Source organism: Dipodomys spectabilis, unplaced genomic scaffold (genome assembly GCF_019054845.1).
Source record: "Dipodomys spectabilis isolate Male_0828 unplaced genomic scaffold, ASM1905484v1 ptg000230l, whole genome shotgun sequence".
Lineage (NCBI taxonomy): Eukaryota > Metazoa > Chordata > Mammalia > Rodentia > Heteromyidae > Dipodomys > Dipodomys spectabilis.
Window position 1 is genome coordinate 941,222 of NW_024870907.1, and position 26,746 is coordinate 967,967.

Here is a 26,746-nt window from a genome sequence, read left to right on the forward strand (position 1 = left end):
TGTGTGTGTGTGTTTCCACAAGAAACTTTGGGGAAGAGTGCTGCCTTGACCAGCAGGTGTCTGCAAAGCTGCCATCGGCTCGTACCTTTTCATGGGAGAGGAGTCAGATATACTTCCTAGGCCAGTGTGTTCTAATATAAGAAAGAAGAAATAGTGTTTCCTAATGCACTATGTGCCTCAACTTAGTTTTTGAATTATGAGTCATTGCTTTGGAAATAAACTTCCAATTACCGTTAGCTCTTTTCTAGCCAGTGTCAATAGTTGGGATGGTTTCTTCAAAAAGAAGTCCCTCCTTCCTGCTGTTGCTGTTTCCTCCTCCCTGACTTCCTGGCAGAGTGTGCATTAGAGAGTCCACCAGAGGCAGAGGGAGCTGCCTCCCTGTGAGCACTGGCCTGACAGCCAGGGGGGCCAATCTGTGCTGGGTGTGTGCATGCCAAAAATGACAAGGGGGTATTTATGCAAAACAAAACCTTTGGGAGCCCTTCAAATGCAACTTACCTTGTAAAGGTAGTGTGGTTTCTCACCAAGTGATGCATTCCAGCGTGAAGCTCCTTGCCAGAAATTTCCAGGGAAAATACACTAAATGTGTTTAAAACACCACTCACCCATCCCTTTTAATTTTTTCCGAGAATCACTTAAGTGTAGTACTTCTGAATGTGCCTTTGTGAGTCCAGATACCTTCTGTTTTAGGAAGAGGCCACCCATTGGGTGGTTTCCTAAGTCTTCCAGAAGTCTGGGTTTCTCCTAGCAGCCCCAGGGGCAGCTGTGGGGTTTTAGCACCAGTCATTGTGCAGTAGAGATTCTGGGAGATGGGAGGGAAGGTAACAAGGTATGTAAGCACGAATGCCAGGGCTAGGTAGTCCAGTGCAGTTTGACTCTCTCCATCTGCGTTCCCTAGTTTTCTTTGTGTATGTATGTGTGTGCATGTGGCTATTTAATTTTATGTTTTTCTGTAAGCACTGGAGAATTGGAATGTGGTGGTATTTGTGTCCCATTCATGCATGTAAAGAAGGCATTTGGGGCTTTGGCTTGCGCAGCCTCTCTGGGTCATGCATTCTTACCTTTCAGTCACGGCCCTGCGAAGGCTGCTCTTTCTTTCCCCAATGCTAGTCATGTTGTGTTGCTGGTTATACAAACAGGGTATTACACACAGGAAAAGGTGTTGAGGTTGATCTGTTGGAGGAAGAAAAAAACAAACCTGAAATCATTTTGTTTCTTCAGAACTAATAGAGCTAAACAGAGAAATCATTTGTTTTTGATGTTTGTTTTCAACAATTCCACCTCTTCTCCCACCCCTATCTTCTAAAGAAAGATCCAGTGAGTGCTAAGGGCCATTGGCACCATTCCTCAGATCTCCACGAGGAGGAAAGCAAATCTCTCTTCAGCTTCATTCAGGAAGACAAAGGGAGGAGGGGTGGCTGCCTCCAATGCTTCACTCTCATTCCTCTCTAATGGCCTTGAAATGTATTTTTATGCAAATGTGAATTTTGATACTGAATTTAAGAAGAGGTTGTTGGATTTTTTTCTTTTCTTTTTTAAAAGATCCATATGTGGTCATCATTGTTTCTTTATTTTGTATGGCGAATTGTAACTATGCATTCTGTGGGGGGGGAGGGCAGTGGAGAAAGAAGTGACTTTGCACCCTTGTTCTCCAGTTTCTGTGTCCATGGAATCCCCACATCCTCAAGGGGAAGGGGAATTGAGAAGGGATGGGCAGAAGAGAGCTCCCAGGCCTCCTGCTGGCTCGCTTGCTGGCAGGTCTGATGGCCAGGCAAATTCCAGGGGCCTGCAGTTCCCATCCACCCATGTGGTTCCGGATTCTAGCCGTGCAGTGTTAACCCAGAGGTACAGTGGAGCCCCAAAGGCTCCAGTGTCCTCTGGACAAAAGTACTCATCCTTCCTGAATCCAGAACCCTTGCAAACTCAGGAAACCATGCCACACGCTTGCTGGCCTGAAAGTCCATCTTCATGTGTCTGTTGGAAAACACCTCCTCTCCTTTTCAATGTTTTTTTCTTTTTGAAATCATTGTTCTGTGGATGTACTCTTAGGAGGAAGAAAAATCATTCTCTTCCCCATTTGTCCTCACCCCTTACTCCTTTCCCCCTTGCATTTTGACGCTGGACATAGCTGGTGAGCAGAGGGGTCTGAGACACGGCAGAACCTGCAGACATCTCCTCTTTGTGCTAACATTTCCTTTGTTGATTGTGACTGTGACAAACTGTGGCACCTGCATTGCTCTGGTCTAGGCATTATTCACAACACAGTATGGTAAACGAGAGGTTTGGCCTGTATTCAGTGTTTTCCATGCAGCAATTTTTGTTGATGTTCACAGTACTGTAATGAGTAACAGACTTGATCCCAGTCCTCGTGCCTGGCCAGGCGGTGCAGGCACGATCTTATCAGGGTTCCAATCTGTTAGATTGCCTTTAAACAAACAAACAAAAAAGACAAAAAAAATCCTGATGTTTCAACTGTCTAACACAAAACAATACCTCGAGGTACATTTTCCCTGCAGTGTAAACCCTCTAGCTTGTCTCCTTTCTGCCGTCAGTGGTTTCCCTTTACAAAATAGGGATATGTAAATAGCAGGATAACTTGGAAAACATTTTCTTCGCTGTGAAAGTAACCCTGAAATACAATGTTCTGTATTTTAAGCCATCAGAAGTTTCCAATAGGAATTTTTTTATGTTTTAGGAGAAAGGATAGAGCAGGTCAGCAGTGGCTTTACAGTTGTAATGGGACTGTCCTCAAACAGTGACAGCAGACCAGTAGCTAAATGCTGCCCTGAGTCAGTCCATCTATTCCATCATCCAGTCTGGGGAGGGGGTGAGGGGGTGGGGGGAGTGTGGTTCTGAGTTGCTCTCCTCCTGACCATCTGTCTCCTTCAGGGACTCTGGAAGGTTTGAATTCAAGTCTATGGGCTGTCCATCTTTCTTGCACATACATACATCCACACAGAGGATTGTTCTGTAGTCCACAATGGGATTTAGTCCCTGGCATTTCAGTTTGCACTGTGGCTTCGTCACCTTTCGATGCTCTGGCAATGTATTGATTTCTTACTAGAAGGAAACTCATCTAAGGAAACATGCAAACAGCCCCTCAGATCCTCCTTCCTCCTAACGCTGCTTGCTGGAGGGAAACACATGTAATGCATGCTGCTTGGAGGAGGCTCTCAGCTCTTGTCCACCTAAGGTTTGGGCCGCCAAGAGGCAGGGCCAGAACACAGCTTGTTGAATAGCTTCCTCACAAAAGACCCCGTTGTGTCCCACTCTAAGCTAAGTCCTATCTGTCAAGAAGCCCTTTTAGTGTGCGCTCCCTGATCTTGTGTAGTGACGACTTCCTTTGATGGAAGAAGCTTGATTGTAAGTGATGCATGTTATCCCCCCCACCTCCTCACACTCGGGCACTGTCAACTTGGATTTCTCTTGTTTGTCTGGAGGCCCTTCTCCTGTCCGTCTCCTACTCTGGATCCCTCGTGGGTTCTGTGTCCCTCTCTGATGCTCCCAAAGGGCTTTGCTGATCTCTGCGCCCCCTTCCCGGGTCGCTCCCCACTACCCCCTTTGCACACACCAGTGACCAAAGTGTACGACGCAGTGGTCTCACACAAGACATCAACATGGTGCACGCACCACGAGTGTGCTCACAGACACGTGCACAAGCTTCTGCACCCTTGGCCTTAATTTCAGCATGACTTAAGGTGCAGGAACATTTCTAACAGGTTTTAAAAAACATGGGGAAAAAAAAAAAACTTCTGGGAGGGAAAAAGGAAAAAAAAAAAGCAGATACAACAGCTCAAGAGCACCCACTCCTCACTCTCCACTATTCGCTTACAACTTCTCATTCTGTGCCCACCCCGCCTCACCCCTGTTTTGCGTAACCAAAAACCGACAAAAGCAACCTGAGGAGAGGTTTCTGGACTATTTTCTTTTTCTCCCTTTCAAAGGAGATACAAATGCTGCTTTGGGTTCCATAATCCTAGGGGACTATGTTTACATAGTGAAATACATCCTACCAAATCAGGAAAACGGTGAACAGTTACAATTGAGTCCCTTCAGTGAGAGGTCACTGAGGCTAAACTGGGGACAAGAGAGGACCTGGGAATGTGGCAGAGGAGGAGAGGCAACCATTTATCCCATTGTGATATGGGCTCCCATCCTCTCCTCCCTCCAGGGCTCTCCTTGCCCCTCAAACAGAAGGTGCAGAGAAGGGTCTAAGAAGGAGGCTGGATTTTTACAGAGGCAGCTCTTCAATTTTGCACACAAACAGAAGGTAGAGCAAAACCCTCTCATCTGAAACGCTCAACAGAAACCCATCAGAAGGATTAAATAGCTGCACAGAACCATGCTCTCCGCAAGTTACCTATAAGTGTTTGGTTTTCTTATACTTGAAATAGCTTTTACAATATTATTTGGTGGCTTTCTTTTCTCTCTTCTGATGGGCAGTACAGAGTGAATGGTGGGGTCTGACACTTATGGAGAGAAGAGGGAGGAAATGGCATTCTCTTTTTTTTTTTTTTTTTCTTACATAGAGGTTTAATCAAACTCCCATATGTCGAAAATTGCTCCTCATATTATTGGTTTTACATGGACACAGAAACTAGGCACTTTAGAGGTGCACTTGCACGGCAGGCTGGGCCCCCTTTTCTATATCTTATTTTACTTTTTTTAGTATAGTGGTACTTAAAATCACTGGTTCACTTAAAAAAACAATAAAATGTTAAACTCTACTAATGTACAAATAAGCTGAAAAGTTGCATTTTCTGTGTATTTTTTGCCATAGCAGGTACTGTATTTCTCATGCTGGATTTCAAAAAATATCTATATATCAAAAACAAACAAAAAAAACTGAAGGGTGGTGTTTGATTGGATTGTGACAGGTTGAGTAATAAGGAATTAAGTCGTCGTCATTTCATTAAAACTGAGAGATGATGTAATGCATATAAGAGTTTTCTGAAGGGTTTTTTTGGGCTTTTAAACAGCTTATTTTTGTTTTTGTTTAGTTTTTTATTTTTATTTTATTTTGGAAAGATATGATTGTATTATGTGCAACTCAGTTGCTTACATTATAACTACAAAATATTTTTGGGTTCCTGGAAAAAAAAAAAAGAAAAAAGACTAATAAATGTGTTTGGCTGCTAAGCATTTACTATTGTGGTTTCCTGGTTTGTTTTTTTTCCTACCAATTTAATTTGCTCACTTGCTGATTGCTTCTCTTTTTTCCTCCTCTTCCTCTTCCCTCTCCCTCTCCCCCCCACCTCTCCCTTTCTCTTTCTCTCTCCTCTCTCTCCCTCCCTCGCTCCCTCCCTCTCTTCCTATTACACAAGGAGGAAAGTCAGCAGTCCTGCCTTTGTGTTTAGGGCTCAGCTTTGCTCATCTGCTCTTTTTATTCTGCTTGTCCATAGGGTTGTTGCTAGCTGCTTGCTGTCTGCTTCAGTGCTAACCGTGACCACCTGCTGCAGGGCAGGGCTCAGATTTTCCGAAAGAAATTTATATTCTTCTGCCTTTGCCTATGATCTTGTTGGATCCTATTTTGCATTTGTGTGAGAACGCTAGGGTGGAGAAGAGAAGACAGGAGAAGCCAACTAACTTTTGTTCAGAAAATGCCACACTGAGTGCCTTTCCTCCTGCCTATGGGTACTGAGGCACAGTCCAGCCTTAGCCATTGAACTAGGTTTTGCCATCTCCACCCAGTCTTAACTGGTAGCTGCTGGAATGAAAATGTATCAGATATGCTTCTGTATCTGATTCAATTCTCAGAATGCTATTTGAGATAGCAAATGCATTTCATCAGAATAACTAAATTAGTCAATAATAGGCAAGCATATTGTTAGTATACTTGTCAACGCCCATAAATCCCTTTCCCCTATCTTCCTTGACACCTGTATGATGAAATTTCCACTTTCTACTATCATCCAAAAGCACCCAGGCTGACTTCAAACCACAATCCTCAGACTTTTGCAGGGCTAAGAATACAGGTGTTAGCCACCTTTAATCCTTTTTTTTTTTTTTCTATTTTTGTGCCAATACTGGGGCTTGAATTTACGGTCTTATGCTCTTAGCTTTTGTGCTCAAGGCTGGTGCTCTACCCATTGAGCCACACTTCCACTGCCAAGTTTTTGCTGGTTCATTGGAGATGAGTCTCTCAGGTTTGTCTGCTTGGTGTGGCTACAAACTGCGATCCTCAGATTTCAGCCTCCTGAGTAGCTGGGATCAGAGGCTCTTATCCCCTACTTTTAAGAGTCATTGACAAATTCTTCCACCTTCTTGGTCAAACTACTCGCTCCCCACCCCCATCTTTCTGTCTCAGCTCGTCCAGTTCAAATACCTCCATGTGGCCTCAGCCAGCAGGCCTTGCAGCTTTACACTGCTGGTGTGACTTGAGAGCTCTATCTCCACCGCCAGCTCTTGGTGGCTCTGCTAGTCTCTTCTGCCCAGTAGGAGCGCTGCAGTAGCATCCTAGTCATGTGCTCCCCTTCTCTTCCCCACCACTCTCCACGGGTGCCCGCAAAGCATCCATAACTTGTGCCTATAATGCCTAAGATACAAACTCCATTGCTCACAAACCCCAGGCAAGCTGCTCTCAGTCCCCTGAACCCCTTGAAGTGAACTCCCCTCACCCCTCTACCCTGAATTTGAAATTTCTGAATTCAAAACCCTTCTTGAACTCAAAAGCCTCCCCAAGTGCTAGGATTCCCACTACACCAAGCTCTATTTTGATAATTATCTATACGCTAGTGACTTCTAAGTTTATATTTCTTTTTTTTTTGGGGGGGGGGGGGTCCGGTCGTGGGGCCTGAACTCTGGGCCTGGGCGCTGTCCCTCAGCACTTCAGCTCAAGGCTAGCGCTCTACCACTTGAGCCACAGCACCACTTCCGGCTTTTTTCTTTTTTGCTTATGTGGTGCTGAGGAATCGAACCCAGGGCCTCATGCATGCAAGGCAAGCGCTCTACCACTGAGCCATCTTCCCAGCCCCCTAAGTTTGTATTTCTGATCTTTACCATTCAGCTCCAGTCATGTATACATAATTACGTGTAGAACATTTTGAAGCACTTGGCTATCCTGCAAACTCAGTTAACCCAAGACAAAATTTGTTCTTGTCTATGTCGCCTGCGTCTTGACTCTTGCTACCTGGTATCACCAATTATAAAACCCAAAAATAGGAATGTCTTTGATTCTGCCTCTTCTATTCCCCTTACTATTTACAGCGACCTGATTGGTTGTCCTTCTTAATGTTTATTCTTCTGTTTCTTTTGGCCTTTGTACTGCAAGACCACCTACCTTTAGGTCTTCTCACTGCATCAGCTCAACTGTTTTCTCACCCCAGATGCCCTTCTCCCAGTCCTTTGTTTTTTTTTCCCATTCCAGTTCATACATAATAACTAGGATGATCCTTGTCAAACAAAACACAAATCTGATGGGGTCATCCTCTAAAGCCCTGTTTGGGGGCACGGGGGTAGGGTTCCCCACTGCTTAGAGTAAAATACAGATTTTCAACAAGCATTTCAGTTCTATTGAATTCCCCAAAGCCACTTGCTCCTGGTCTCACCTCTCTACTCCAACCCAGTGCATCCTAGTGCCTATTACACTTCAGTGTAGATATTGTAGAATGAATCATCCCAGTGGGCTGCAGGGGTTACATCCGGAATAGAAAAAAGCATGTCTGTCCAGTGAATTGAGCCACAAAAACAAATTGGGAAAAGTAAAATTCCCATCTTAAGTGTTGCTTTAGGTAACAGAAACAGCTATATGGAAGTGTCTGGGTGACCTTCAGTGCTGCTTCAAGGGGACCCTCGGACAGAATGCAGAAGGTAAGCCTCCCAGCTGTGCCTGTGCTTCCCCAAGGGAGGAACCACTCTTCCAAAAGCAAGTGGGGGGAGGGAGGACAAGCAGTGGTCAGGAAGGAGGAAGATTGTCCAAATGCTAAGGACTTAAGAGTGATGAATAAGTACAGGAAAAAGAAAAAAAGCGATTTGTTGCAAAAATCAAAGTGCCATTAAGATGTACAGTGGGAAGGTTTGCTACCTGTGTTTTGGTCCCTGACCCTCCACAGACAGGATAGTAGTTCTTTTTTTTTTTTTTTTTTTAAACTCAGGGCTTGGACACTATCCCTCAGCTCTTCAGCTCAAGGAGAGTGCTCTACCACTTGAACCACAGCGCCACTTCCAGTTTTCTAGGGCTTTATTGGAGATAAGAGTTTCACAGACTTTCCTGCTTGGGCTAGCTTTGAACCTTGATCCTCAGATCTCAGCCTCCTGAGTAGCTAGGATTATAGGTGTAAGCCACCAGCACCTGGCTAGACAGGGTATTTCTTTATGCGGAGGTGGGAAAACAAATGTTTTATGGGGCTTTTGATTGGACTACTAGGCAAGGATATTGGGGATCAGTGAGTGTTATTAGGAGGAAGAGGAACATGGCAGTTCTAAGAACTTAAGCAGGGTAGAGACAAACTGCCCTCAGAGTCTCAGGTAAGGAGGTAGGTATGCCATCATACCTGACTCTACTCCATGGGGTCATCAACTACACTTTACAGGTGCGTGAAACCAAAAGATGAAATAACCTGCCAAGTAACAGAACTTAAGACATAACAATGCCAGGAATGGTTGGTGAGAAGACAGCCAGGAAAGGGGAATATTACAAAAATACCAGGGCAAGTGAAGCTAATTCTATAAGGAGAAGGCCCTATGCTAAACACACACACACACAGAAGAGAAGTTGCAATGGGGAGGTTAAGGATTCCAGATGAAACAAGTGAAGGAGTAAAATCCTTAAATGAAAAGGCAGGGAGGAGTGGAGGCAGAAATCCTATTTTCAGGGGATAAAGGTCACAGAAAGCAAGGTTAAGCAGAGGCAAGGGAGAGGACTGGAAGGCCAAAGAACTGGTTGCCTTTGCAGATGACTGCTTACTGGCTAGGTGACTGAGCAAGTCACTCACGTGGAAAGCTATGGATGAAACCTATTTCTACTGTAGTTTGACTCAAGGGGCTCACTAGAAAAGTATTAAATGCTACCCTTTCTTGGTATTTCTCCCCAGAACTGCAATGTAGAAATGAGGTGGAGTAGTTGGCCATATAATTAGCCATAGGAACATATAGGGCATGTTATCTGAGTTTTTTGGGGAAAAGTCCTAATCCTAATATGTCAATTTTTTTTTGGGGGGGGGGGTCCGGTCGTGGGGCCTGAACTCTGGGCCTGGGCGCTGTCCCTCAGCTCTTCAGCTCAAGGCTAGGGCTCTACCACTTGAGCCACAGTGCCACTCCCGGCTTTTTTTCTTATGTGGTGCTGAGGATTCGAACCCAGGGCCTCAGGCATGCAAGGCAAGCGCTCTACCACTGAGCCACCTTCCCAGCTATGTCAATTTAAGATACTGAAGGTCAGAGAAAGGAGATTGATATAATGTGGGACATAGCAGTGGAAAAGGAAAGAGCATCTTCAGGGTAAGGCCTGAGGCGGAACGCTTGGAGAGGCATAAGTAAGCGGTGGTCTGATCATTACCTCGGATTGGTCAGGCGAGTCAGGCTAGCCCCTGATACAGTCGGTCAGTTCGGTCTCACCAGGATCCCTGGTGAATGCAGGAAAGGATGGCTCCGAGGCAAAGGAGACATGCAAAAGTGAAGGCAGAGATGCCTGAGTTTTTAACTTGTGGGCCCAAGAAAGGAGTCGGAAGTTAAGTTCTCTCGTTGCAGGCCTCCTAAGTGTTCCAGACATGGCTGAATTGCTGAATTTGCATTTTGGCTTGGTGGGTTTTGTTGTTGTTGTTGTTGTTTAATAGACAAGGTCTCCCTCTAGCTCAGAGCTCAGCAGTGTCCCAGCTTCAGCCTCCAAAGCCCTGGGGTGGCGTAGGCGGCACCGTGAACCTCGAGGGGGCGGGACTTCCGCAGCCTAGTCCCGCCCCACCCCACATCTGCCCTTCCGCTTCCGCCCTCACGACCCTCGTCGCCTCCCGGGATGGCGGCTGGTGGCGACGTCTGCGGGCCCGACGGCTACCGCTCCCCGCTCTCCTCCCGCTATGCCAGCCCGGAGATGTGCTTCGTGTTTAGCGACAGGTACAAGTTCCGGACGTGGCGGCAGCTGTGGCTGTGGCTGGCGGAGGCCGAGCAGGTAACGGAATGAGAGGCGGGCGCCCGCGTGCGGGGCAGAGGGCGGGCGGCGGGGCGCCCCGGGTCGAGCTGCTGGTTCGGGCTCCACTACCTGCACGTGTGTGTGCGTGTGCGTGTGTGTGTGTGTGTGTGTGTGTGTGTGTGTGTGCGTGCGTGTGCGTGTGTGTGTGCGTGCGTGTGTGTGCGTGTGTGCGTGTGCGTGCGTGTGCGTGTGTGTGCGTGCGTGTGTGTGCGTGCGTGTGCGTGCGTGCGTGCGTGTGCGTGTGTGTGTGTGTCAGACAGACAGACACACAGATGCACTGATGCACATCCGTAGGGTCTCTGCAGCTCAGAGTGGCCTTGACCTTAGGTTCCTCTTGTCTGGCGCTCTAGAGTTCTGGGATGACAGACCTTTACAGAATTCTTAATTTTAGTTTTTCAGAGTGCATTCATCTAGGTCAGTTGTAAAACTGTCACCCTTTGGGGCATTCTGTGCCAACCACTAGAGATTAAATAATAAGTACAGTAAAGGTCTCCTCTCACAGAGTGTACTTTCCAGGGGGATAGGTAGGTGAATATGTACAAATATCAGGTGGTGATGAATGCTCTAAATAAAACCAGGCTAAAGGAGTAGAGTGACACGGAGTGTTTTACAGTGATGTCAGAAGATCCCTGAATAGATGACCCTTGAGCTCAGGGATTAGATATGGGAAGCAGCAAGACAAGAGGAGTTAGCGAGACAGGACCAGTCACAGTCCCGATAGACACACCACCATTCACTTAGAATATAATTTACCTTGATTCCTCACCTTTCTCCTAACCCCATACACGTAGACACACTGTACTTTGAGCCTGGTTGCTGAAATTTTAATTGATTTGACCACTTGGGTACTCAGGGTAACATTTTTTTTTTCTGTCACGTCATACAATTGCAACATAGACTTTTGGCTTTATTTTACTTATTCTGCAGACATTGGGTTTGCCTATCACAGATGAACAAATCCAGGAGATGAAGGCAAACCTGGACAACATCGACTTCAAGATGGCAGCCGAAGAAGAGAAACAGTTGCGACATGATGTCATGGCTCATGTGCACACCTTTGGCCACTGCTGTCCAAAAGCCGCAGGCATTATTCACCTTGGTGCTACCTCCTGTTATGTTGGAGACAATACAGTAGGATCTTGTGTTGTTTATATTAGGACTCAATCTTTATCATACATTTATAAATTCATTTAAATTTCCTAATGTATTTTTCTTTCCAGTGGCCTTTATAACTTGGCTATGGCTTCTGAATGGAAAGATGAATTATATTTATTATTGTCAAATGAACTTTTTGGGTCTGGTCGTCGGGCCTGAACTCTGGGCCTGGGCGCTGTCTCTCAGCTCTTCAGCTCAAGGCTAGCGTTCTACCACTTGAGCCACAGCGCCACCTCCGGCTTTTTTTTTTTTCTTTTTGCTTATGTGGTGCTGGGGAATCGAATCCAGGGCCTCAGGCATGCAAGGCAAGCACTCTACCACTGAGCCATCTTCCCAGCCCCTCAAATGAACTTTTTGATTAGTGCAAAACATGGAAGAGTAATAGCAAGCATTTTCCTGAAAGTTTACCAGATGGCTCTGATACTGTGTATTTATTTCCTGTACAATGAATACATTTATACTGTGTTGATTTATTTTTCACAAATACCATAAGATACATATTTTCATTTATATTTTATTCATTTTTTGTGCCAGTCCTGGGGCTTGAACTCAAGGCTTGGGTGCTATCACTGAGCTTTTTTGCACTAGGCTAGCACTCTACCACTTGAACCATAGCTCCACTTCAAGCTTTTTGGTGACTAATTGGAAATAAGTGTCTAATAGACATTGGGGGTGAGGGACAGAGTTTTTTTTAAAAACAAAACAAAACAATGGTTTCAACTTTTTTAACCCTTGTTCTGAGTCATGCCTTCCCTTATTAACAACTATAGATGAGAATAAAAAGGAGGAAGAAACTAATGGAAGTTTCTCAGAGACTCAGCTGCTCCTTTCTGGAAAGATGGAAGCCTTGTGGCATTGCACTTTTTTTTTTGGTCTGTCGATGGGCTAGAATTCAGAGCCTGGATACTGACCCTGAGCTTTTTCACTCAAGACTAGCACTCTACCACTTTGAGCCACAGCTCCACTTCCAGTTTTTGAGTAGTTAATTGGAGACAAGAAGCTCAGGGGGACTTTTCTGCCTGGGTTGGCTGGCTTCAAACCCCAATCCTCAGATCTCGGCCTTCTGAGTGGTTAAGATTACAGGTATAAACTACTGGTGCCAGCTTAACATTTTCAATCACTTTAGATACCACAGCATACTTTACTGTGCTTTTGAAATCATCATTAGAAAACATCCTCTATTAGCATTTCTGGGTTGTTAGGAATGAGATAGGCTGCTTGCTGAGGTGTGACCCAATTGTGATGGCCAGAAAGTATTGTATAATAACAAGGTTTGACAGAGCTGTTCATGGCCATTACATTTTCCTTTGCAGGACCTGATCATTCTTAGAAATGCGTTTGACCTACTTTTGCCCAAGGTAAGAGTTTGGCATAAGTTTGATACCAGCTTCCAGTCCCTGTAGTTAAGAGATGGGTCTCCAGTTATGACTTAATCAGCAACATCAGACTATATAATCTACATAATCATTTATTCAACATGACTATGTAATTTGTGGAAAAAATAGTTTCTTTTTTGGGGTAATATAGTAGTGAATTCTTTTTAAAACATAGCCTTTTACTATTTACTTTTTGATGGTGTAGGGTTGAACAGAGAGCCTCATTCTTACAAGGCTGATTGGTATTCTCTCACCTGAGCCATGCTTGCAGTCTTTCATGCTAGTACTGGAGCTTGAACTCAGGGCCTCTTTTAGCTTTCTCATTCACAACTGGTGCTCTAACAAGCCCTTTGCTGGTTATTTTGGAGATAGAAGTCTAGCAAACTTTTTTACTTGGGCTAGCCTGGAATTGTGTTCCTCCAGATTTCAGCCTTCTATATATGAATGGGCCACTGGTGCTTGGCAAAACATAGCCTTTTAAATAAAGGAAGTGCAACCAGAAACATGTTGCAAGAATTTATGTGTCAGGATTATGACTTTGTCCTGTTATTCTGCAATGGTCTTAGTAGTTTCAGTAGTTGAATCCATTTTTGAATGTTGATTGGTATGAACCCTGATCAGGACACCTGCAGATACAAAGAGAAAGGATAAGGATGCTGCATTCCATGAGCTATAGAGGGCTCATTTCATGTAATATTGCCTGAAAGTTTGATCTGTCATTATGTAATGGACTCATGAATTCACCTCTTTCTACCCTGTGGTGTTGGCCTGTAGCTTGCCAGAGTGATCTCTCGACTCGCTGACTTTGCCAAGGAGCGCTCAGATCTACCTACCTTAGGCTTCACACATTACCAGTAAGTGGTTACGTATGAGCATGCAGCTTTCAGATCTCCCATTTCCATAGTAAACGTAAGAGAAAGAAGCTCAAAACATAAACAGATAACTTAGGGTGCTGATGAGAAATGAGCTTAATACCCACCTTAGAAGTTTTGCTGCAGGCTGTATCTAGCATGCTAGAGCCTGGAGTTCAATTCCCAGCAACCCCCCCCCCCCCCCCAAAAAAAAAAATGATAATGAAGCTATGTGCTCCAGTCCATACCTGTAGTCCCAGCTACCCAGGCTGAAGAGGAGGATAGCTTTAGCCCACAAGTTCTAGACTAGCATGGGCTGATCTGAGATCCCAGCATCAAAAGCTATACTGCTGAGGTTAGCAGCTGACTTAGGAAATATGTGTAAATATGTCTCAAGAGCCATAGTGTTCACATTTGTTTATTTGCATTTGTTGTTGTTGTTTTGTTAGTACTGGGGTTTGAAATTGAGGCCTCACACTTCGCTGGGCTGGCTTGCTCATGGCTGCCACTTGTCACACCTCTAGCTCTGCTTTTTGCAAGTTATTTTGCAAAGGGAGTCTCACAGACTTTTTTTTAAACTGAAGCTGGCTTTGAATCACTATCCTCATCCTAGTGTTTATAGGCGCAAGCCTCCATGCCTGGCTCACAGTCCTTTTTTGGGGGGCGGGGGGGGGTGTAAGTTTATTATGGGGCATGCTGTCCCTGAGCTCCTTTGCTCAAGGCTAGCACTCTACCACTTTGAGCCACAGTGCCACTTCTGGTTTTCTGGTGGTTAATTGGAGATAAGGAGTCTCATGGACTTTTCTGCCCAGGCTGGCTTTAAACCACAATCCTCAGATCTCAGCCTCTCTTGAGTAGCTAGAATTACAGGTGTGAACCACCAGCTCCCAGCAAGTTTTGATTTTTTAAAAATGTGCAAGTATTTTCATGATTAGTGAATAAAAGCTGTTTTTGAAAGCTGATATTACTATTGCAATGCTAACTATAGGTGTTTGAGGAATGCATGTATTGATATGATACCATCTGCTTTTTTATATATATTTATTTATTTATTGCCAGTCTTGGGCTTGAACTCAGGGCCTGGGCACTGTCCCTGAGCTCTTCAGCTCAAGGCGAACACTCTACCACTTGAGTCATAGCTCCACTTCCAATTTTCTGAGTGGTTTTTTTGGAGATAAGGGTCTCATGGACTTTCCAGCCTGGGCTGGCTTTAAACTGCAATCCTCAGATCTCAGCCTCCTGAGTAGCTACAATTATAGGCATGAGTCACCAGTGCCTGACTGTGATAGAGTGTTTAAAAGAGGAGGAAGGGTAAATCTTTTTTTTTTTTTTTTTGGAAGATGCCCAGACATCCTTAACCTTAAGGTCCTTAGCTTGTCTAATATACTCCTGGCTGAAAGGAAAAACAACAAAACCCACCTCTTGAAGGAAGAACTATTTATTAGGTTAAAAAGTTACAATATAGTAGGGCTGGAAAGGTGGCTCAGTGGTAGAGTGCTACCCTTGAGCTGAAGAACTGAGGGGCAGCGCCCAAGCCCAGAGTTCAAGCCCCATGACCGACCAAAAAAAAGAATAGTCAGCCGGGCGCTGGTGGCTCACGCCTGTAATCCTAGCTACTCAGGAGGCTGAGATCTGAGGATCGCGGTTCAAAGCCAGCCCGGGCAGGAGAGACCGTGAGACTCCTATCTCCAATAAACCACCAGAAAACCGGAAGTGGCGCTGTAGCTCAAGTGGTAGAGCGCTCGCCTTGAGCTGAAGAGCTGAGGGACAGCGCCCAGGCCCAGAGTTCAAGCCCCACAACCGACAAAAAAAAAAAAAAAAAAAAAAGAATAGTCATGCAGGGCGCTAGTGACTCACTCCTATGATCCTAGTAACTCAGGAGGATGAGATCTAAGGATAGTGGTTCAAAGCCAACCCTGACAGGAAAGTCTGTGGGACTCATCTCCCAATTAACCACCAGAACACTGGAAGTAGTGCTGTGGCTCAAAGTAGTAGAATACTAGCCTTAAGCAAAAAGAGCTCAGAAATAGTGTCTGGGCCGTGAGTTCAACCCCAATGACCAGAAAAAAAAAAATAGTTCTTATGAGAACACCACTAGATTTACATTGTATTGATTCTCCTTAATAATGATTTCCTCAAACCTTTTGGCTCTTGTTTTGTTTTTACTATTTCAATAACTCTTACTTAAATTGTTCCTCTATCCATAGATAACAGTGGCTATTAGAAGGCCTTTATGAAGTTATGCCTTGGTTTGAGATTTGTGTGTTCCTTTCTGGTTGTTTCAGGCCTGCTCAGCTAACCACAGTTGGGAAACGTTGCTGTCTTTGGATTCAGGATCTCTGCATGGATCTCCAGAACTTGCAGAGGGTCCGCAATGACCTGCGCTTCCGGGGGGTGAAGGGCACCACTGGCACACAGGCCAGCTTCCTGCAGCTCTTCGAGGGAGATCACCAGAAGGTATTCTCAAAGTGATCTGGGACATCACTTCAGCAATGCAGCCCAAAAGATGATGTTCCTTCCAGGGGTGTAGCAGAGATTGCTCCCAGATAAGCTGCAGGGAGGAGGATGGGCCAAGGTCTGGGCCAAATGACCAGTTGGGATACTCTGTTAACTAGATTTCTGTACAACTGTGTCTTTTCTGTCTCTAAGGTAGATCAGCTGGACAAAATGGTGACAGAAAAGGCAGGATTTAAGAGGTGAGCACTTCAGGAAAAGCTGGCCTCCTTAAATTTGACAGGTCTATGTTAGTATATCTCTGATTTGATCATAATTTTTTGGTCTTCCTTTGCTTTGCTACCTATTTCCTCTTCTCTCTGGTTTAGGCTTTGTTGTTATTTTTGTATGTGTGTGCCAGTCTGCGGGCTTGAACTTAGAGTCTGGGTGCTGTCCCTGAGCATTCAGGTTGGTTCTCTGCCATGCGAGCCACATTTAGCTTTTTGGTGGTTAATTGGAGATGAAGAGTCTCACAGAGGCTGGCTTCCATCCTCAGATCTCAGCCTCCTGAATAGCTAAGATGATAGGGATAAGCCACTGGTGCCTGGCTCTTCTATTTCTTCAGGTCATCCCGTACCATATTATTATTTTGATTTTTTTTTTCCCCCTGGTGTTCTCATGTTTAAATCTGGCCATTTCTCTTGAGATCCACTAGATTTTGTCATGGCTTTTTCTCCCAGGTCTGTCATTGAACTCTTGGCAGGACACTGGAACTCTAGACCATGTTTCTTCCTCAGGACAGTTTCCTGAAGATAGTGAAAAGGGCAGTAGAGAGTGAGTTACCAGTCAGGTCCTCTGGGCTCCATGTTACTGGCTGGCCAGTCATAACTAAGCTGTCATTTAGGCTCTGTTTTGTTAATGTCTGACCACCGTGATTTGATATGTGTTAATACAAATCTTTACTTCCAGGGCTTTCATCATCTCAGGGCAGACGTATACACGAAAAGTGGACATCGAGGTGCTGTCTGTGCTGGCTAGCTTGGGGGCATCCGTGCACAAGGTGAGGGATTGGGGCAGTCTGCACTGTGGGGAATGGGAGCTCTGGGGACTGGAGACTAAATCAGCCTCAGGCTTTCATTTAATTGTCTCTCTGTCATCTGCCAATTAGAGCAGTTTGTGACGGCAAAGAAAGCCCTTAAATTAACATGTCTTAAAGGAAAAGACTTTTTGCACAATGACATCTTATTGAGGGCTATGTTACACTTGATCTTCCTGTTGTCTTTATGTGATGTTTTTTGAGGAAGAATACTGGAGTTTGAACTCTGGGCCTTGTGCTTGCTAGGTAGACACTCTGCTACCTTGATCTATACCTCTAATCCCTTTTTTGCTTTGGTTAGTTTTGAAATTAGAGTCATGATTTATAGTCAGTCTGGCCTGGACTGTGATCCTCCTATTTATGTTTCCTACCATAGCCAGGATCACAGATATGCACCTTGTTCGGCTCTTTGTATTGAAATGAGAATCTTAACTTTTTGCCTAGGCTAGCCTGGAACCATGATCTTCCTAAACTCTGCTTCCTTAGTAGCTAGGATTATAGACATGTATTACCATGCCTGCTTTTTTATTTTGCCAATGCTGAGGCTTGAACTCAAGGCCTTGTGCTCTTGCTTGGCTTTTTTGTTCAAGGCTGGCATTTTACCACTTGAGCCACACTTCCACTTTTGCATTTTGCTAGTTAGAGAAGAGTCTTCAATTTGTCTTCCCCAGTTGGCTTAGAATTGTAATCCTCACATCTCGGTCCCCTAAGTAGCTAAGATTTAACAGTGGGGGCACGGGTAATTTTGGTCTGTAATAAGGTCTTGCTATGTATCCTGGGGTGGTGTCAAAATCAAGATTCTCAGGCACCTTTGGCTCACACCTGTAATCCTAGCTACTCAGGAGGCTGAGATCTGAGGATCACAGTTGAAAACTAGCCTGATCAGAAAAGTCTATGAGACTCTTACCTCCCTTTAAAACTATCAAAAATCCAAAAGTGGAGCTGTAGCTTAAGTGGTGGAGCACTAGCCTTCAGCTAAAAGGCTCAGATACAGGGTCCAGGCCCTGAGTTCAAGGCCCAGGAATGGTACCCTCCCAAACAAAACAAAACAACAACAACAGAAAAACAAGATTCTTCTGCCTGAAGTTCTGTAGTGCTGGGATTGCAAGTGTATACCAGCACACCACACCTATCTCTGTGGTGTCTTAAAAATTGTTTCACAAAGCATGTTAATGTTCAGTATATTTGTCATCCCCGCTCTTTAGGAGCAGAGAGAAGCCTCAGGTACATTCTGGTAATTTTGGGCAGGACTTGCTGGCATTGAGCTCAGCAATGCACACCCTAAGAGCCCCTTCCCTGCATCAGCCCTTCACTGCCTCCAGAGCTCTCCTGCACACTGAGCATGTGCGATCATGCCTGTTCCCGTACTTCCCCTAGATTTGCACAGACATACGCCTCCTGGCGAACCTCAAGGAGATGGAGGAACCCTTTGAAAAACAGCAGATTGGTGAGTGTTAGGTTGAGATCTGGGAACACCACAGACCTGCTGGAAAGGCGTGCGCTCGTGCTAAACCTCCCCATTGGCATGCTTGCACCTTTGCTGTCCCAGAAGTCTTTCTGCCTTTGCATCTTGTCCTGGACAGGCTCAAGTGCAATGCCATACAAGCGGAACCCCATGCGTTCAGAACGTTGCTGCAGCCTTGCCCGCCACCTGATGACGCTGGTCCTGGACCCGCTGCAGACTGCTTCCGTGCAGTGGTTTGAGCGCACACTGGATGATAGTGCTAACAGGTGAGCACAGCAGAGACATCACAAACAGCACACTGGGAAGAGGACTGAGAGAGGTGGCCTGGGAGCAAAAGGACACTGAGCTCTTCTGCCTCCCTCCCTATCCTAGGAACCCTGAGTAGCAGGACAGCAAAAACAAAGACTGGCATACTGAGTATGTGACCCCATGTGCAAGAGCTGTTGGAGCACCGAGGAGAGAGTAGTGTGGGAGGATTCAGGCAAACTTCATAGACAAGGCAGTGCCCCAGTGATTACATAGCATAGGCAGTTGAAGATGAGATCCTATGTGTATAAAAGCATAAAGGTGGGAGGAAGAATAGCTTAGCAACCCACTAATAGCTGAGTAGTGTGAGGAGATGAAGCTAAGGCATGATATGATCACAGGAAGAAGCTATTTTCCCCAAGGCCTCATGGTTCCCACTCTACTCTGAGGGCAAATGTCCAGGGTGATATATTTGGGTAAGAAGTAATTTGTAACTACCCATAAAATACCAGCATTCATGACTCTACATGCACATTTAAAGCAGGCTCGCAGGGCTGGGGGGTATAGCTGAAGTGGAGAGCTTAGCTAGCAAGTAGGAGGTCCTGTGGTCAGTCCCAGGTTGTTTTTTTTGTTGTTGTTTGTCTGTTTGTTATGCTTTAAAAGGAGCAGGCTTACATTCACATTCTTGCCTGCTTTGCAGTGCAATAGGATTTCATTTTTGCCCTGAACAAGATCGTGATATGTAACCCAGGCTGGTCTGAAACTTGTGATTTTCCTGCCCAAGCCTGAGATTTAAGTGGAAAGATATAAAGCTGGCTAGCTCTCTGGGATCTGTCCTGGGCTAACCAATAGAAATAGGTCATGTGAACTGGTTCTGAAGTCAGTTATTAGTACAGTTTTCCCTGAGTGTCTGTGGGGGCTTGGTTCCGGGACAGTGTGCATCCTGAAACCTGCATATGCTCAAGTCTACGTGTAAAATAGTGTAGTATTTCATGTAACACGCACATGTTCCATATGTTATAAAAGACCTCTGGTTTACTTGTGGTACCTAATGTCATGTAAATGCTAAATAAGTAATTGTTACACTGTATCCTTTAGGAAATACCAAAACAAAACAAAAAAAAAACTTCATATGTTCAGTTCTAATGAAATATTTTTCCCAAGTAATGTTAGTCCATAGTTGGTTAAATCTATGGATGCTGAATTATTGGATTCTGAGAGTCAACTGTACTGTTTTTAAGAAGCTGTGACCTGCTAAACATCCTAGCTACAATTTAAAGAATCAGTTCTAGGCTGGGAATGTGGTTTAGTGGTAGAGTGCATGCACAAAGCCCTGGGTTTGATTCCTCAGTACCACATAAACAGAAACACCTGGAAGTGACACTGTGGCTCAAGAGGTAGAGTGCTAGCCTTGAGCAAAAGAAGCCCAGGGTCAGTGCCCAGGCCCTGAGTTCAAGCCCCAGGACTGGCCAAAAAAAAAAAAAAATCAGTGTAGTCAGACACTGGTGGCTCACTCTTATAATCTTAGCTACTGAGGAGTCTGAGATGTGAGAATTGCAGTTTGAAGCCAGACTGAGCAGGAAAGTCAATGAGACTTTTTTCTTTTTCCCTCTGTGCAACCCCCTTCAGTGCCAGTAGCCCATAGGCCAGGCAATGGTTCAGGACCACAGTTTGCTCTGGCATGGGACAGTATGAAAGTCCCAGAGGTACAGGCCTGCCATAAATCCAACCCGTGCATTAGTGAGACTCTTATGTCCAATTGGCCACCAGAAAACTGGAAGTGGAGCTGTGACTCAAAGTAGTAGAGTGCAAGCCTTGAGGGAAAAATCTAAGGGACAGTGCCCAGGCCCTGAGTTCCAAGCCTTGCAAATGCCAAATCAAAAAAAAAAAAAAAGAATCATATAAAGTGTTTGGATCCCATCTGAACAAGTCAGGGGTTAACATTAGATTCCAAGCCTACATTAGCCTAGTGACCACAAAAATAGAGTGGAACCATGTACATAAAGAGCCAGAGGCAGGGCTGGGAAGTTGGCTCAGTGGTAGAGCGCTTGCCTTGCATGCATGAGGCCCTGGGTTCGATTCCTCAGCACCACATAAGCAAAAAGAAAAAAGCCGGAAGTGGCACTGTGGCTCAAGTGGTAGAGCGCTAGCCTTGAGCTGAAGAGCTGAGGGACAGCGCCCAGGCCCAGAGTTCAGGCCCCACAACCGGACCCAAAAAAAAAAAAAAAAAGAGCCAGAGGCAGGTCAGGCACCAGTGGCTCACGCCTGTAATCCTAACTACTCAGAAAGCTGAGATCTATGGATCACAGTTCAAAGCCAGACCAGGCAGAAAAGTCCCCATGAGACTCTTATCTCCAATTAATGACTCAAAAACCAGAAATGGTGCTGTGCCTGGCTCAGGGACAGCGCCCAGGCCCTGAGGTCAAGCTCCACAAGTGACAGACAAAAGCCAGAGGCGGCAGACTGGCTTGCATGGCAGGGTATCTGGACTCTTTCCAGGACTTGGTGACTGGGTGCTGCTGCCTTGACTAAGGCCAGAACCGCGAGGAGAGAACAAGTTTGTACTGGTGAGCAGGAGGTAGTGAGGAAGAATAGATGCAGTTAGTTCGGGTTTGAAATGTTTTAAGTCAGCTACTAGAGCTTTCCACTAGCTATAAGAAGGTCTTATTCTTGGGCAACTGGTCTGGACTAGAGGGGACACTTGAAGTCTTCAGACTGAAGAAACTTGTCCAGGGAGTACATGCACATGTGAATGCAACAGCTCAGTTTCCTGCCATAGACCCCTGCCTACCTCTAACATTTGTTTAGATGGGTAATGGAATGGCTGTTTGTTTTATAGACGGATCTGTTTGGCCGAAGCCTTTCTCACTGCAGATACCATATTGAATACACTGCAGAACATTTCAGAAGGATTGGTGGTGTACCCCAAAGTAAGAGGTCTTGATTAAAAAAGCAAAATACTGGGGAGAGACTGGGGTGTGGGAAGGGGGAGGAGCTCATCCTACCCCTAGGTCTGAGGAACTCACTGACAAGTGTGTGGAATCGAGATGAGTACTTCAGTTGCCTTGCAATATCAGCTGGCATGAATCCGCAGCTCCAGTGGCTAGAGCGAGGAGGTGGCAGCACCCGCCCCGTTTTAAGGCACTTTCACTCAGCCTTAAGGCCTCACATTGAATTTACAAATTTGAAGCTTTAGTTGTTCCAAAAAGTAGCTTTTGAAAGTTACCTTGTTGCTAGGTGCTGGTGGCTCACGCCTGTAATCCTAGCTGCTCAGGAGGCTAAGATCTGAAGATCACAGATCAAAGCCAACTTGGGTAGGAAAGGCTCTGAGACTCTTGATCTCCAAAATCCACTAGAAAAAGCCAGAAGTGGTACTGTGGCTCGAGTGGTGGAGTGCTAGCCTTGAGCAAAAAGGAGCCCAGGGACAGTGCCCAGGCTCAGAGTTCAAGCCCCAGGACTGGCAAAAAAAAAAAAAAAAAAAAACTAAATCAGAATTTACATTACTGAATACTACATCTCGTTGCACCTCTACCTCTGTTAAATAATGGTAGTTTGTGTCCACGCTGTGCATTTTGCCTGATGTAGTTGATCTTGTGCTGTGTCACTGTGTAACATGAAGGCCTCTGTCTTGGCCCTCCCCTTTTTCTACTAGGTAATTGAGCGGCGCATTCGTCAAGAGCTGCCATTCATGGCCACAGAGAACATCATCATGGCAATGGTCAAGGCTGGGGGTAACAGGCAGGTGTGTAGGCCTTCATGCTCTTGGATAAATGGAGAGCACACCTTTAGACCTGCTCTCTCCTCCATGAAGGATGGTTCGCTATCTCTAGAGGGTGTTATATTGAATTCAAGGGTATTAAAAATCACCAACCACCGGGCACTGATGGCTCTTGCCTGTAATCCTAGCTACTCAGGAGGCTGAGATCTCAGGGTCATGATTCAAAGCCAGCATAGGCAGAAAGTCTGTGAGACTTATCTCCAATTAACCACCAGAAAATTGGAGGTGGTAATGTAGCTCAAAGTAGTAAAGCACTATCCTTGAGCAAAAGAGATCAGGGAAAGTGCCCAGTCCCTGAGTTCAAGCCCCATGACTGATGGGGGAAAAAAGTCACTAATCACATGTGGAGAAAGTGAAGAATTAGGTCTGAATTTCCACAGGAAATTCAGTAAGCAGGTAATCAAGAAGAAATCATTCTGTTGTTTTTTGAGACATGGAACATCTACCTAAGGTCAGTTAGGGTTCTGGTGAGGTCAGACTGAGAGATACCACCTCAACTGTGTAGAGTCTGATGGCTGCTCACCGGGTGTTGAAATGCCCTTCCAACAGTGAAGTGACCTGACTTTGCTCTCCTCAGGATTGCCATGAGAAAATCCGAGTGCTTTCCCAGCAGGCAGCGGCCGTGGTCAAGCAGGAAGGGGGTGACAATGACCTTCTGGAGCGGATCCAGGCTGATGCCTACTTTAGCCCCATTCACTCCCAGTTGGAGCGTTTGCTGGATCCCGCTTCCTTTACTGGCCGTGCACCTCAGCAGGTAAGCATCCTGCAGAAGCTTCCAGACAAGTCACCCCATGGCCTCTTCCATACTGCTGGCCTGCAGAACCCAGAGTGCTATCTGGAATGCTGTTCCTTTGTGGGGATGGGGCTAGTTAGTAAAATTGAATAGGCTCTGAAGTGTAAACAGGTGGCTTTTTAATGGCCCAAAGTACTTGTTCTCTCTGGCTTTCTCAGTTTGCTGTCCTACTGTGGAGTCATGTGGATTGAAATGTCCAGCTGAGTGCTTTGTAGTCAGAAAGGCATCCCTTCCTTTTATGTGTGTGCTGGCACTCTTACCATTTGATCCTCAGCTCTATTTCCAGCTTTTTTAGTGGTTAATTGGAGAAGTGTCTCATGGGATTTTCCTGTGTGTTTAGAACCGTGATCCTCAGATCTTAGCCTCCTGAATAGCTAGGCACCTAGCTTTATCTCAGCCTTTTAAAATGACGAATAAGAGTTCATTTGAAAACCTTACTCAGGCTGGGGATTTAGCTCTAGGAGAGAGCACTTGCCTATCACCACCAATAAAGAAAAACAACAACAACAAAATCTCTTGGAATACATACTAGGGACTTGGTACATGTATGATTAGTACTATATTTCATTCTGAGGATTTAGCGAAAAACAGTGTTTGCCTTCATTGCGCTCAGAACTCACAAATGAATCATCACATTACCAAGCAGTCACTGAGACTGGAGCGCATCTTTTGGGGTTTGAGTTTTTATTTTTTGTCTGTCATGGGTCTTGAACTCTGGGCTTGAGCGTTATCCCTCAGCTCTTCAGCTCAAGGCGAGCGCTCTACCTCTTGAGCCACAGCACCACTAAGAAGCACATCTTTTAGTAGGATCACAATGAGACATCTCTTTGAGTGTAGAGAGAAGACCATGTATGGAAGCTGATGGGTAGGGGTTAGCCTGGGAATGCTAGGTTGAGCATTCCCAGAGAGCATCTATACTTTAGTAGATTCTTGCCACAGTCGCTAGTTAGTGGCTAGGAAGTAACAAGATTTGAAAATTAAGACCAACAGGAGTTTGTCATTTATATTTATATTTGTTATACAAAAGTTGGATTTGAAAAGACTTCAGACTGGAGGTAAGTAGGAACACCATTAGGAAGGTCACAGCCAATAGCCAAGCAGTGGTGAGAAGGATCTGGAGCCAAGATGGTGTGGTCCATGTGGATCTGTGAGGATTTCAGGGTAGTGACTGGGTCAAAGTGATAAGACCAACTCAGAGAACACAGGCTGAACTTGTCTGCACACATGTATTGGTTGGAGCACCTATGTCCAGGGGAATATTTTTTTTTTTTTTTTTTTTGTCAGTCATGGGGCTTGAACTCTGGGCCTGGGCGCTCTCCCTAAGCTCTTCAGTTCAAGACTGAAGAGCTCTATGGGCTGGGAAGGTGGCTCAGTGGTAGAGCGCTTGCCTTGCATGCATGAGGCCCTGGGTTCGATTCCTCAACACCACTTAAGAAAAAAGCCAGAAGTGGCGCTGTGGCTCAAGTGATAGAGCACTAGCCTTGAGCTGAAGAGCTGAGGGACAGTGCCCAGGTCCCAGAGTTCAAGCCCCACGACCGGACCCAAAAAAAAAAAAAAAAAGGACTAGCGCTCTACCACTTGAGCCACAGCACCACTTACAGTTTTCTGGTGGTTATTGGAGTTGAGTTTCATGGACTTTCCTGCCCACATTGGCTTTGAACTATGATCCTCAGATCTCAGCCTCCTAAGTAGCTAGGATTACAGGCATGAGCCACTGGGCCAGGTGGGCATTTCTAAGAGACTATCCAATAAAGTAAATGCTCAGTAGTAGAATAAAACTGTCGAACTGAAGCCTGGCGCCAGTAGCTCATGCCCATAATCCTAGCTCTTCAGGAGACTGAACTCTGAGGATTACAGTTCAAAGCCAGCCCAGGCAAGAAAGTCCATGAGACTCCATTTAACTAGCAAAAAGCCAAAAGTAGAGCTGTGGCTCAAATGGTAGAATGCTAGCCTTGTGCCCAAAAAAAAGGCTCCGACACAGAGCCCAGGCCTGAGTTCAAGCCCCAGTAATGGCGTGCGCGCGCGCGCACGCACACACACACACACACACACACACATACACAGAAATTATCAAACTGGGTGTCAGTGATATCAACTGACTGGAAAGACACTGGGCTTGAGGCATGGTGAAGCTGTAGCATGCCTGAGAGAGCTATTGCCTAAACATGTTTCATCTTCTTTGCTTTCCTCTCTGGCAGGTGCAGAGATTCTTAGAAGAGGAGGTGTATCCCTTGCTAGGACAATATGAAAGTGTGATGAAGGTGAAAGCAGAACTATGTCTGTAATGCTGGGAAAGAATTAAATGAATACTACTGAGAGTTTGTCACTTTATTGGGCCATGAAAATAGTGTTATTACAATACCTCACTTTACCTCAATAACTGACGCATTAGGACTACAGGTGTGGCTCAAGTGATAGACTAAGCAAAAAAGCCAAGTGAGAGCACAGGGCCCTGAGTTCAAGCCTCATTAATGATACACACACTAAAAACTTGCTGCCTTAACGTTAATACAGTGTTTCTGTAGTGCTTTACTTGGCTTGGAGTTTGCAGATGCCGAGTGCATTGTTGATTTCATTCTGTATAGCAACTCAAACTACATAATAAGCATGCCTCACTCCTGCTCTTTCACGGCTGTCTCAAGTCTACAGGTGGCTGAGGGGTTATGAGTAATACTCATCATAAGTGAAAATCAAACATGCAAGTTTAGCCTAATGTGCTCGGAACATTTACATTAACCTAACCTTAGGAAAAACCATTAGTAAGGCCTGTTTATAAAAGGATGTTGACTGTCTCATGTAACTTGTTAAATACCGCACTGATGACAAAGCAGGATGTTTGTATGAGTAGGCCATTCCACCATGTAACATCTACAGTTTGACCTTCTACTTGTGTAGTCCTTCACATCTGTTCGCTTAACTCAGCAAGAAATCCTTGTCGTCCCTCCTGGAGGCGGTCTTCATCTAAGACCTAAAGCCAGTAGATACCTTTGTATTCAATCAATTTCTGCTAGAATAAGTAATAAGAGTTGAATTGACAATGAATACACAAATAAATGGATATAATTGCCAGACCTCCTCAGCTCAAGTGCCTCTGACTTGTTCCATCTTCTGCTAAGCTTATGTGTAGGGAAGCACTGATTGGGAATGTTGATTTCATCACAGCATCTCAAAGTTTCCAATCCTTGTTACATGAGTTGAGAGCTAATGGAACCAAATGGGCCGAAGAAAGTTGGGTTATGGATTAGCCAGCTAGAAGGAAAGACTAGTGCTGACCTGGGCTTACTCTACGTCATTTTTTTTTTTTTTTTGGGGTCCGGTCCTGGGGCCTGAACTCTGGGCCTGGGCGCTGTCCCTCAGCTCTTCAGCTCAAGGCGAGCGCTCTACCACTTGAGCCACAGCGCCACTTCGGCTTTTTTCTTTTTGCTTATGTGGT

The 26,746-nt window shown here is 45.3% G+C and overlaps 1 protein-coding gene, 1 long non-coding RNA gene and 1 other non-coding gene across 3 annotated transcripts; 1 reads left to right on the top strand and 2 right to left on the bottom strand.

The window, feature by feature from the left end:
- Positions 1 to 15: 15 nt before the first annotated feature.
- LOC122123571 lies at positions 16 to 9,826 on the bottom strand. Its single transcript, XR_006150414.1, has 2 exons — positions 9,494 to 9,826; positions 16 to 1,173 (listed from the first exon to the last, which is right to left on the bottom strand). It is a non-coding gene; the product is annotated as an uncharacterized LOC122123571 (long non-coding RNA).
- A 95-nt stretch (positions 9,827 to 9,921) lies between these two features.
- On the top strand, positions 9,922 to 26,384 carry Adsl (adenylosuccinate lyase). Its single transcript, XM_042697935.1, has 13 exons — positions 9,922 to 10,099; positions 11,048 to 11,251; positions 12,589 to 12,633; positions 13,426 to 13,505; positions 15,788 to 15,959; positions 16,152 to 16,198; positions 16,905 to 16,995; positions 18,409 to 18,478; positions 18,615 to 18,762; positions 21,582 to 21,672; positions 22,395 to 22,484; positions 23,098 to 23,274; positions 25,512 to 26,384. The coding sequence occupies exons 1-13, from the start codon at positions 9,947 to 9,949 to the stop codon at positions 25,596 to 25,598; spliced, it is 1,455 nt and encodes a 484-aa protein (XP_042553869.1). The 5' UTR covers positions 9,922 to 9,946; the 3' UTR covers positions 25,599 to 26,384.
- LOC122123680 lies at positions 20,352 to 20,478 on the bottom strand. Its single transcript, XR_006150434.1, has one exon. It is a non-coding gene; the product is annotated as a small nucleolar RNA SNORA42/SNORA80 family (small nucleolar RNA).
- Positions 26,385 to 26,746: the final 362 nt, after the last annotated feature.

Coding starts and splice junctions, on each gene's coding strand:
- Adsl (XM_042697935.1), top strand. CDS start 9,947: ATGGCGGCTGGTGGCGACGTCTGCGGGCCCGACGGCTACCGCTCCCCG. Junction 16,199..16,904: donor GAAAAGGCAGGATTTAAGAG/GTGAGCACTTCA, acceptor CTTTACTTCCAG/GGCTTTCATCATCTCAGGGC. Junction 22,485..23,097: donor AGGCTGGGGGTAACAGGCAG/GTGTGTAGGCCT, acceptor TGCTCTCCTCAG/GATTGCCATGAGAAAATCCG.